The sequence below is a fragment of the Falco punctatus genome (assembly GCF_963210335.1).
Source record: "Falco punctatus genome assembly, chromosome: 3".
Classification (NCBI taxonomy): domain Eukaryota; kingdom Metazoa; phylum Chordata; class Aves; order Falconiformes; family Falconidae; genus Falco; species Falco punctatus.
Window position 1 is genome coordinate 70,236,293 of NC_137582.1, and position 12,533 is coordinate 70,248,825.

The 12,533-nt window shown below is 49.5% G+C and overlaps 1 protein-coding gene across 6 annotated transcripts in view; it reads right to left on the bottom strand.

The window, feature by feature from the left end:
• RIPOR2 (RHO family interacting cell polarization regulator 2) overlaps nucleotides 1-12,533 on the bottom strand; it is a 70,290-nt gene that overhangs the window by 47,603 nt on the left and 10,154 nt on the right. For 5 of the 6 annotated variants that reach the window (XM_080378541.1, XM_080378543.1, XM_080378546.1 and 2 more), the window contains exon 2: nucleotides 5,465-5,596. The exons of the other annotated variant lie outside the window; for it this stretch is intronic. In XM_080378541.1, the coding sequence (XP_080234667.1) occupies nucleotides 5,465-5,596 (132 nt within the window). The remainder of the gene's footprint in view (nucleotides 1-5,464; nucleotides 5,597-12,533) is intronic. 6 annotated transcript variants of the gene reach the window in all.

A 12,533-nucleotide genomic window follows, 5' to 3' on the forward strand; every position in this document is an offset into this window, starting at 1 on the left:
TAGCTGTTGCTACCACAATCCAGGGATACTTGCAGGGAGGAGTGGAGAAAAAGGTGTCTCTGTACCCAGGGAAGTCTCCAGCCAAAGACTATTTGTGGGGATGTTACTGCACAAAGCTGTAGCATACTTCTCTACTTCTGTACCACAATTAAGGTTTTAAAAGCAAACATTTTTAAATTAAACATCAACAGAGGATGTCAAGCTGTTTAATTGCGGAAAAGGCCCTTTCCCTCATGCTATATGGTTAGAAAACACATCAGACTTCGAATACAGAGCTACATCAACCACCCTGCCTGCCTGAGGCAGTACCACAGACCCATGCCACCATCTCTGTCCCAAGCACAAGCCCCACTCCCCAAAGTTTCTGAGGCATCTTCAAGGGGTACATTCACTACAGACCATGTTTTTGGCCTCTGTTTTGCCTCAGTCTTGCAGCAAGTACAAGATAAATTCGACAAAGAAGAAAGACACCTCACTGAGGGACAAATCAAGCTGGTTTGGCTGCTCTGACAGTGAGATGATAATTTGGGGAAGGAGAAAGGAAGTTGTGGTGTTCAACCTTGCCCCCTCTGCTGAAACACGGACCTCCTGCAGCTCTTTGCAGGTGCTTATTTGCCTGTCTGACAGATTTCACTGTAAATGGGTTCCTTCCTTTGGTCAGCTCCAATAGACAGGTTTAAATAGTAATGGTAGGGTCGGTCTAGCCTGGTCTTTTGTAGAGGTGAAGGCACCTGCTAAAACCAGAAACTCAGTGATGACTAGATAGATTTTCTCTCCTGCAAAGCTTTTTTGATGGCTTAAAGTTTCCCCGATGGTGATGTTTTCAGGACGAAGTCAAGTCTGACAAATCCCTGGGTGTTGCAGCTAAATTCGTTTTTTGAATTAAAAAAAAAAAAAAAATGGTTCCTTGCGGAAGGGATTATTTGAAGCAGATCTGGTGTCACTGAATGATTACCAGCAGGCTGCCTGACCTGGGAAGCTCTAGCTGCTGCAGCTAATCGGGCAGTTTGAGGGCTGGGAGAGAGGGCAGGGTGTGAGCACTGGGACAGCAGTAATGAGGTGGCTGGCTCTGCCAGCCAAGGTCAGCTTACTGGAGGCATCAGAGACTGGAGAGCTTCTGATGCTTTAAAAGGGCTGGAAGATAAAATGTATTATTGTGACCACTTCATGTGTTGCGCTGGTTCCAGGGAACTGTCAGCTTCAATTTGTTCCTTCCATTGAGAAGAAGAAAGATGCTCACATACTTCTGTGCTAATACATCATTTCTTTTGTGTGGTTGGGGAGTAAAAATTACAGGATACCCTTGTAACATAAAAACACAGCAGAAAAAGAGAACTCTAGGGAAAAAAAATCAGTTAGTTCTTGCGTCATGCTTAGAGGACTTGCTTCTTATTGAGGCCACTGGGTGCAGAGCCTGGATACAAAGACCAAGGCATGGCCTGTGCTTGTGGCTGCCAGAAAACAATTCACAAACACCCAAGGGACCTGGTCTTCTCTGCACCTCCCAGTTGAGTACTGGGACCTGTTTTTTGATCAGGGCTGGGATACAGCCAGTTCCTGGAGCCTTGCTCAAGGTTCCCACTCCCTAATTAACCTGGATGTGGCCAGGAAGGGGGGGGGATCCTCTTTCTTCCCAACAGCACCAGACCCAGCAGCAAAGATATTTCAAAGCTAGAGTCGGAGAGCCAAAACTCAGGGGACTGAATCTAAATCTGTACCTGTAGTGATAGGAGGAATAATTGTTTTTAACTAAAACAGGACAGATTCAGACTAGATATAACAAAGACATTTTTTATGATAAGGGTGGTGAAACACTGGAACAGGTGGCCCAGAGAGGTGGTCGATGCCCCATCCCTGAAACAGTCAAGGTCAACTTCAACAGGACACTGAGCAACCTGATCTCGTTGGAGATGTCCCTGCTCATGCAGGAGGGCTGGACTAGATGACCTTTAAAGGTCCCTCCCAACCCAACCCATTCTATGATTCTATGAAAGCTGAGATGAAACTACTGCCCGCTTGCAGTAAAACAAGAGCTCAAGGTGCTTTGGGAAGCAAACAAGCAGTGCTCGCCTGCTGGAGGAGGCTCGACCAGGTTTTAGCATGGCAGCTGTCTCTAGGTTGCCAAGTGGGGGTAAAACCAACTCCCAGAAAGGATTACGTAGTACCTGCTGCTTTCTTTCCCCTTGAAATGCCTGCCTGGAGAGGGGTCAGAGCACCAGCTTTGGAAGATGGGACAGGGCAGGAATAAGCCTGTCCTAGCCCAGCCACACAACCCACCCGGCTGCAGGTAAGCGAGGGCATGAGCAACATTTGCACCCAGGAGCAGACACAAAGCTGCTCAGCAGCTGTGGCCAGGAAAAGACACAATTTCTGCTTTGATATGGGGTATGCAGGGAAGGACAGTCGTGGCTTCCCAGCCTCAGCTAAACCATTCCTGACGTTAGCCAGAGAGATATAATATGTTCCAGTTTATTGCATCTAGGGTTGGCTCCCACTGCTACTCTTCTTCCAGCCCTCTCACAGGGAGTTGGCAAAGCCCATCCTGCCATTCCTCCTCCAGCTGCCCAGCTCCTTTGCACACAGACTGCCCTCCTGTCTTGCTCCGGTAAAATTTAATTGTCTGCAGGACAGCGAGGGAAACAAAGATGCTGGCAACTTTGCTACAGGGAGGAAATTAAATTCTCATTTACACTGTCGCACATCCGAAGTAGAGCCACCACAGTTTGTGAAGTTCCCCAGAGCAAAACTGCTTCTGCTGTCAAAAGACTTTAAATTTTATTTTAAATTCACGGTGGGCCCAATTCTTTCTCTCTGCATTCTAAAAGGGCAAGCACATCTCGGAGTCAGTGAGACAATCTGTGCAAAACTGGTGAGGAAAAAAATAGTCAGTGCATGCTCCTGCTGATTAATTTTGAAAATGTCTGCTGAGAAACTTCTTTAACAGCCTCCCTGGCAGAAGAGCAGCAAGCACTGGAAGCTGAGTGAACAAAACAGTAACCTCCGAGCTCCTGCAAAGCAGGAAAATAACGAGTTTTCTTCCCATTGTGTTATCCAAGAGTCATTCAGGAACCACATAGCTTGGAAGCAATGCAACAAGCCCCTATCCAATACTAATTCATGTCCCAGCCCTCTCTAACAAGCCAGTACCAGAAGCATGCGTTCAGGCATCGCTCTCCTCACTTCCCTCCCTCCCTGCTTTCAGCTGATGCTCTGCGCTGGCTGAACGGCCACAGGCACAAGCTCCCTATCTCCCCACTGCTTGCAGCTTAGCTCGACTCATGAAAACTACCCCAGTAAGTGGGTTGTCCGTGAGCAGCTTGTCAGTGCCACATGTATAGCATTGAGGGGGTAAAAAAAAAAAAAAAAAAAAAAAAAAGCCAGACCAGCCATCCCTTTTTTGGGAAAAGCCAATGCTGCCTTTAGTTTTCATTCCCATTTCTTCCCAGCGGGGAAGCAAGGCAGCTTTCCTCAGAACCGGACCTTTTGCAACAGCATGCTTTGTCTGGAATTACCTTTCTGCTTGCTCAGGTTTAAAAATATCAAAGAGCAAAAGGTAACCCTGCATGGTGTGTGAACGTGCTGCTGTGAGTTTTGAGGCTGTGCCTTGTACCCTCTTACTCTGAATGTCTGTTTGTGATACAGGTGAATGAAATGGTCATGTGCCTTGAGACCACAAGGAGGTAAAGCAGCCTTCTCACTTAGGGATGCTCCTTCACAAACCACAGTTCTCTCCTTGTGCATTCCCAAGTGTTTAAGAAATATTAATTCTGCTACAGAAAAACCTCTAAGATATAACGGTACTGTCATTCCAGAGAGGAGCAGAGACACAGAAAAGCTAATTGTTCTGTTCCTTAGACAGGATCCTGGAAAGGAATTCAACCTGTTGCTTCTTGAAAAGAAAAACAAAAATCCAAACCCCCCAAAGCCCACACCTTATCAAGAAAGTGCTGCTTGGACATCAAAAGTTAAACCAGCATGGGGTTGTGGATGTTGGGATTTTACAAGTCCACATTGCACAAGTGTTTATCTGTGCTTGCAAGCAGCAGACATCTTAAGTGACTGTCCTAGTGATTTAGTTACTGGCTGAGAAAATGCTGAATTTATGGAAGAAAAAATAGATTTTGCTGCCTTTAGACTCCCACTGTGTAATATATACCCACCCACACTTAGTTAAGTGTGGAACAATCTGTCATGTTTGCCCATTATGGTTATAAAGCAGAGCTTCTAACCCATCCCAGTGAATACCTTCCTCGAGTCTGGCCACAATCACAGAATCATAAAATCATTTAGGTTGGAAAAGACCTTTCAGATGATCAAGTCCAACTGCTAACCCAGGACTGCCAAGCCCGCCACTAACCCGTGCCTCTAAGCACCACATCTACGTGTGTTTTGAACGATAAACTGGACCACACTGTATCTCTTCTTGGTGCGTGAAGATCTCAGAGATGGCTGGGCAGGGAACACAGAAATCTTCCAGGAAAGACACCTTCCTCCAGCCTTGTTCCTCAAGCCTCCTGTTTGGGTATGCTCCCACTCGTGTTTACTCAGGAGAGGGATGTTTGTGAAACCTAATTAGCCACTGGAGAAGACGAAGATAATGTTTCTGTTTGGGAGTATGTCCCCTGCCCTGGGCTCCAGCTGTGTGACAGCAGCTCAAACACGGTAATTAAGATGAGTGTGACTGAATGGATGGCCAGGTTAATGAACACAGAAATTACACTGAAAATACATTCAGCTCTTTCCAGGGAGATGTTTGAAAGGGTGCAAAGGCAGAATGGCCACACGCATGCAAACGCACACACACAGTTTCCAGAAAGCTTTTTGAAACTTTGAATGAGAGGCAGCAGAATGCTCAGTTACCGCAGCAATGGAAAGGTCAGTCACAGGATTAGGATGACCTTTTGTAACCAGGCCAGTCAAAGGTAAACCGAAGTGCAATGCCAGTGCGTAATATGTTTGCATCAGTTCTTGGGAATGAGCCAGAGGCTGAAAAGAAAACTTAAGAGGGTCTAAGCTTTCCTCCAACCAGTAATACCATAAAAGCTCACTGGAAATTGAAAAAGACCTGAGGAAACGCTGAGGCTTTTTTTTTTTGATGGAAACCAGGCTGAGCACTTCCCCGCGCTATGGGAAAACATTAACCCAGTTCCCCCGCGCAGCTTTTCACATCCCTCAGCGCACACCCACGGCCCAGGCTTCCTCCGCATTCCCAGCCCCACAGCCTCACACAAGAAGCCCGGCAGCAGCCCCTGTCCCCTCCTCAAAGACCTGTCACCGCACAGCCCCCGCGGCCGGCGGCAGCGGCGAGGGGACGGGAGCCGCTGCCCTGCAGCCCCCGGGCTCCGCTCGGCCGCGACCAGCCTCGGGAGCGGGGACGCCCCCCCCGCTCACGTCCAGCCTCGGGAGCGGGGACACCCCCCACCCCCGTTTGTGCCCCCTCCCCACCCCGAGCCCGGCCCGGTACCTGCTGCTGCCGGCGGGGCCGCCCGCGCCCTCCGCGGCTCACAGCGCGCCCCGGGACGCCGCTCGCCCGCCGCCCAGAGCTCCTCGGGCACCGCGGCGCCCCATCCCCGGGGCAGCGCCCGCCGCCAGAAAACTGGTAACAATAACAGTAATTACAAATAAAAATTAAAAAATTTAAAATAAAAAAAAAAGAAGGAGGAGGCGCTGGGGCAGCCCGTCTCCGATCGCAGCGCACCGCCGCTCTAGCAGCGAGCGCCGCCGCTGCCGGCTTTTCCTTGCGGAGCTGCGGGAGGGAGGAGAAGGAGGTGGGGGGAGGAGGAGGAGGAGGAGGAGGAGGAGGAGGCGCTGCTGCGCGGCGCTGCGCGGCCGCGGCCCGCCCCCGCGGGCGCTGCGGGGCGGCGCGGTGCCGTGCGGTGCGGGGCGGAGGGGGGCGGCCCCCCGAGCGCGGTGCGGAGCGGTGCGGTGCACCCCGCGGGCGGGGTGGAGAGGTGCGGAGGGGTGCGGAGCTCCCCGCGGGCGGTGCGGTGCGGGACCCCCACGGGCTCCCCCCTGCTCGCCCCGGCGGGATGCAGCGGAGCCGGTGGCCCTGCACCTTTTCGGGGAGCGGCGGTGGCGGCTGGGCTCTTGCACTTTTTCATTCAGCACTTGTTGCCTCTGGGACGATTTGGCCAACAGATGAGGCAGCCGCAAAACGGCTCCGCTCATTCCCGCGGGGAACAGTGCGGGGAACAGACCGCCCTTCCCCGCGGCCGGTGGGCTACTTGCTGCAGCCCCCGACGCCTTCAGCAGTGTGCGCAAAAACAGGCTCTAAATTTGGGCATTGGGAGACCTGAAGGCGGCAGTTAAAGGTGGAGCGTGTAAATGAAAGATCATGGCAAAGAATGGACCTTACATTTCTTTCTTTGAGCATCTTTCCTCTATTAGCCCACGAAAAAAGAAAAAGGCAGGATTGCTGTGTTTTCCCAGAGACTGTGGGGTATTTTCCTCAAATTCAGTCTTCCTTTCAAAATGTATAGTCGTATTTACTACAGATACATCTCTTTATAGAAATGAGAATTCTGCATATATTTATTGCTGCCCTTAGGACTTCTCCATTTCTCTTCTGCAGCTTTTTTTCATACTGGACTTATCATCAGGCATCACTCAACAGAAGTACCGAACACCCATGTCATATTTTCTATATGATTTGCTGCTCCTTTTCCAACATTTAAAGCTGTTACAGAGTCCTTCAACAAGCTCCCCCTTGTGCTGCTGGGTTTTTTTTTGTTTGTTTTGTTGGGGTTTTTTTTTTTTTGGGGGGGCGGGGGGAGAGGGAATTCCTGGCAGGTCTGGGAGGTTGGTAAATAGACACAATTTGGAAGGTGGCTTGAGGAGGCAATACTGATACCCTTCCCTGCATATCTGTGTCTTTCTGTTTGGGTCAGAATAGGTGGACTCACCCCTTCAAATGCAAAGGTTTTTCATAGAGCGCACAGACTGGTCACGCAGGGGATGAGACTGGGTGGAGAAGTTTAGGAAATGACAACAAAGAAAAAGAGCTGGGGTTTCACAGAGCATTGCGTATGGAAAGAAAACCCTCACTGAATAAAAAACCCAACCTGTCAATTCCAGCTGACCTATCACCTTAAGTAATTTTCAGCAGTAATCATGAACATGTGTTATTTATGTTGTATGCTGAAAATAAACAGCACCCTGTAGCCTTTGGAAATGGAAACAAGAGAAAATGACTCCAAATTTAGTAAAAGCAGAAAAGGATGCTCTTCACTGTGGCATGCAGACCTCTGGGGCCTATGGGCGTTTCTGATTCAGGTAGGCTCTACAAGCACTCAAGGCGGCGGTGTTTCCAGAGGCACCCTCTTCTCCGCTGGAAAAAGTGTAGGGGCTGCTGCCAACGCAGTGCTACTGCTGTAGCTCCAAGGTGAAATTTTTAGGGTGACCTTTCTCTATGTCTGACTGAATTGACTACACCCCTGTTTCATGTGTTTCCATAGGACGTGAACTCTGAGGCCAAGGCGGAGAAGTTGCTTTCTGGAAAAAACAGCTGTGCGCTTCGGGCTGTGGAATGCCAGGGGAAGAGGAGAGGAAATATTTGTGGCAATGCTGAAAGCTATAAATGTCTCATCATGCATACTTAATACGCTTTTGAGTCTGTTTCAGCCTTTTAGGGGGCGGCAGCTCTCACTGTGGAAGCCTGGTTAATTTATTAAAGGTTTTTCAGTGCCATATACTAATTGCAGCATCTTACTCCAACCTTGAGCCTCCAACAGTAGCTCTTGGTAATTACTCTATGTGTAACCCATGTACACAAATTCCCTCTGGCCCTTTTGATCTTATCTCGCAGAAGATTTTTTAAACTTAAGGTTGCAGATGCAAAAACCTCATTCATTTGCAGCCTCCTCTTTCAAGGAAATATTCTGTATCCTATATATTTGCATGTGCTAGGTATGTATGAGCCGTTTCTCGTGGTTTCTCAATATAGTTTTGCATAGCAAATGCAGAGAGCTGATTTCCTCCTCTCTGTCACTCCAACCTCACACACATTCCCACTTCCCTGCTCCCAGTGCTTGCCGAAACTGCTGGGAGACTGAGTAGGTTTACAGATGCTCTAGATAAAATCTTTGCCCCACTTAGTCCTTCCGGACATGTATTCATCCTGACATGCATGCTTTTGAAAGGCTCGGGTAGGTCATTCCACGTGTGTCTTGTTTTGCTAATTCAGTGGAAAATGCCAGAGAGCTCTGCCTCCCTCCATAATTAGGCAGGAACCGAAGCTGCCATTGTATTGTGGCTGTGATCATGCTACTACTCCTATAAATTATTCACTGTATTGCAGTGTAATCTGCTGTTATGTTAAAAATAGGTCAGCATGAATGTCCCCAGTGAAATTTCTCAGTGACAACAGCTGATTCCAGCTTTGTCTCCAGAAAACGGTGACCTTTCCAAACCAGTAATTGCCAATTATGCTGTACTTCCATCTCCCTGCCAGCTCCGGTGCACCTTCACAAACACATTCCCAGCAACGGTAACCCCACATTATACTTGAGACAACTAAGCCAGAGTTCCTAAATTACCTGCTGGACTTGGCCAGAGCACTTTCCTTTTATTAGCCTTTGCTCCCAGGCCAAAGAGTAAATCAGGATTATCACAGAAGAGATTATAGGCTGAGAATGCCTAAATGCTCTACTCCTCCCAGGAACCTGGAAGGCTTCTTGCAAGGGCTGAGCAGGATTTTCTGGCTGATATGCATCACTTACACATCACGCTGGGGGGTGGATATAAGGAGAAGTATTTCACTTTTCCCATCGCCCCACAGGCTCCAGTCCACTGAATCCCCCAAATCAGCAGAACAGGAGAAGCCCCTGGCTTTCAGGTCCATTGCAGACCAGACGTGCCTAGAGAAACCTGGAAAGGGGGAGCAGGACCCGGTAGTCTGACCAGAAGTCTGGGGGAAACCTTTCCCCCATAAGATACTCTGCAGGAGGACTCTGTGAGGACGCCCATAAAAATGTGGGCAATTGCTGCAGTTTCCCTGCTTACTGTGGGCATGGATGCCTGGCTCTTACACAGATACAAAGACTTAGCCCGGTCCTGGGTTACTTCCCTCACCTGAAGACGAGGGCTGGGGGTGGGTGGCAATGCTCAGCAGACCATGCAGACAGCAATTCACATGGAGGTCTCTTGTTAGCATGGTCTGATCAGCAAGACACCAGAGCTTTGGATGTCTGAGCTAGATCTGGTCTGCCCCAGGCTTTAAGGAAGACAATTTATATATGGGCTTTTTCTGTTGTAACTCCTCTTTGCTGTGTTTCTGTGTAACTCCCTTGCTCAGAAGGGAGTACTTGGAAGCACGAGGCATTTTCATATTGCTAACAGACGCCTCACAGGACACCTCCAGCAGGTATCGCATCCAGGCAAGTCTTCTGTGGGAACACAGGTAGCAAACCTAAGTCCTCTTACCTGGGAACCTTGGTCCGAAAAAAGAGGTGAATTAACATATCTGAGAATGGGGAACACAGCAGGTGCCAAAACCATCACTTGGAAAGGCTTTTTAGGAGAGAGGTAAAAGACAAGAGCTTGACCCCATCCACGAGGAATGTGGGCAAGACGCAAGCTTTAACTTGCTGGCCATACCCAGTTTCACTATTACTCTTTTCAGCTAAAGATATTGAAGTGTTGCCACAACACTCCTGCTGCACCCATCCCATGTTCTTTGGGTTGACTCCTTTCCCGTACCTATACCTTCTCTGTCAGCTGAGCCTGCCCAGTACATCCGGCTTGCACTCACCGTCACCCTGTAGCACTTCCTGCTCTCCTTCTAGAAGAGTGTGACCCTCACTTGTTTTTCACTGCTGACATCCTCTCACCACTGTGCAACCATTTCCCCCCTTTTACTTCCCATCACTGTCTTGCTGCTCCACCCTCAAGTTCCCCATTTCTCTTGAGGTTGCTTTTACAAAGCTTTCCACCTGCAGCTCTCTGGACACTTTGTGGGAAAAAAGTTACTTGAGCTGATCTTCTGCAGTGATTCAGGAGCAAATTCAGGCTTCTGGGACTTCTGGCCAGATGCTCAGCACAGCTTTTTTTGGGGAATGACCGAACTATAGCTCAGTGGCTGTGCCTTGTGGCATGGTGGTCAGAACGCACCTGGCATACACCAAGGAACAGCTATGGGTGCAGAGGGGGACGGGGACGGCTAAGGGACAGAAAGGGGAGTTGCCTTCAGCTTTTAATGTACCACAAGAGATAAGGTTTTCCATAGGTAATTCTTCTTTTATCTCTTCTTTGTCCCACCTTGCTGCATTTGTCTAGTCTGAGATAGCTGCCTTGGGGGCAAGAACACTTCCCACCGATGGCCTGTGCCTCTGGCAGCATTTCAAGATAGCAACTTCACTTTGAGAGGATTATGCACAAGTACCCTACCTGCCCTCACATATGTGACTTCAGGGAGTACAACAAAGGAGCCACTGACTGCATTTTTTCCCCCCAGAACTGTCCCCGTTTCAAAATTAGTCCCAATGCCTCTTCTGGGCAGGTTTTGGGTGGCAATGTTCATGGAGAGTTGGAGGGAGCAGCACATTCCAGTTTCTCAGAGAGCTTAGCAACCAGGGCCAGCTGAGCTGTTCTCAAGTGCATGCCAAGTGTGTGGATGGCATGTCCAGTACTGCAGCTCTAACCTTATTTTTTTCCTCTCTCCTGTTTTTGAAAAAGCATCCCTTGTTTTCTAATTAAGGCGCACAAAAAACTGCTGGAAACTTATTTTTGCTTTCCTGGACAGATGGAAGTCAGCTACGCAATGCGATGATCAAAGCTCTGGAAGTGATCAGAGACCTGGAGTGACAGGTATGGTGCTGTCGCCCCGCTTTTTGGGAGCATGGCTGCCAGACAGCCTCTCCCGTGCTGTTGGCGATGGGCTGGCTTAATGGCCGGCTGCTGGACAGCCTCAAAACCATCTCTCCCACCTTGTCCAGAGGAGTGCGGAGAGTGGGGTGCAGTGCTTCCCACGGGTCTGCAGCATGCGAAATACCGGCTCAGGGCTGCCCTTTCTGCTACAACCAACATGTATAATCATGATCAAGGAGGCCCTGTTAGACCATCCCCAGGAAAGGACTTGGCTTTGTAGAGAGAAAGTCTATCTGATCCCAGCTTCCTTGTTGGGATTCTCTTGAATATTTGAGTAATCTCCTGGTTCTTCCCTGTTTCTTGGCTCTCAAATGCCCAGACCTGGCTCCCTGCCACAAGCTTCACCTTCCATCAAGGCAGCAGGCTGAGATCCCCACTGCGTTTGAGTGTCTCTTAGGGATTGATGTCACCTCTACCCACATTACCAGGCAGTAATACCTGCTGCTGAAACCTGCTGGCTACACCAGGACTGCAGTTAAAATGTGGGTTCAGTCCATGTTTACCTGCAGACTCCCCTTGCAGCCTCACCTGCGCTTAAGAGGCAAATTTCAGGCAAGCACTGAAGCACAGAGGAGAAAACCTTTCTTTGTACATGTCCAAGCACACTCTGGTTAACAGCACCAGGCATGGCTGGGCCAACCCCATCCTCATCCACCCCATGCTATGAAGCAGGCAATTGGGCTGGAAGGACTGAGGGTCACGAAGGATGGTTGTTATATGGGGCAAGACACTGTGGGATGTGTTAGCAACCACCAAAGGTATCCTAGGTCCACGACTGAAAGAGCAGGCTGGGAGGACCCAGGGCGCTGGCTTGCCTTGCTGTGCCCTACAGCAGCAGCATAGAGGTGGTCTCCGTCTTCCTCCTGCTCAGAGTGTCCCACAGGTCACAGCAAGAAGGGGAGGAGCTGCAGGGATGAAAATCATGGTCTGGGGAAAATGATGGTCAGGTAGGAGAAGGGTGCAAAGGCTGGGGTGGAGGGAGAGGAGCAAATAATGCCAGAAAAAATTCAAAATCAAGTGCCATGTATGAACCCTGCAGTGCTGCACACCTGTATTCCTGCATGTTCCTAACATGGCAGTTTCATAACAGAAATCCAGGGCAAGCCCTCTGGGGCAAAGGCTCCAAGCAATTTCCATCCTCAGTTGCACTAGTATAAAACCAGATCTGCCCTGAAATCATTTCAGAGGGACAGCAGCACGGATGACCCAGCTGGGTCCTCAGTGCAGCCAGCGCCCCGAGCTGACCACACTCCTCATTCCTTCTCCTGGGCCACAGTTCTGTACAGAGGATTGTAGCTTTGAGAAATTGCTTTCGTTCCCTTCCTGCCTCCAAGACACCACCGTGGCCCTCTTTTCCTCATCAGTGCCTATTTCTGTGGCTTAAATATAGCAAATATAAAACAAGTGCAGCGCACATGAAATGCCATTCGGGGGAGTGCAATGAACACGCTGCCTCTGTAACATAATGAGCCCCAAGTGCATCTGCCAAACATTTGGACTGAGATTCCAAAGGGGGGGAGCATCCACAGCACTGAGAAGATTGTGACCAAACCCTCAGGCCAGTACCCCTAAGCATCTTTTTCATCTTTTGAGGGGATACAGCTTGCTTGTTGGTCCAGCCTGCCTTCACCTGGAGGTGTTTAACCACTCACCGAAGTAGTTTCCTCTGG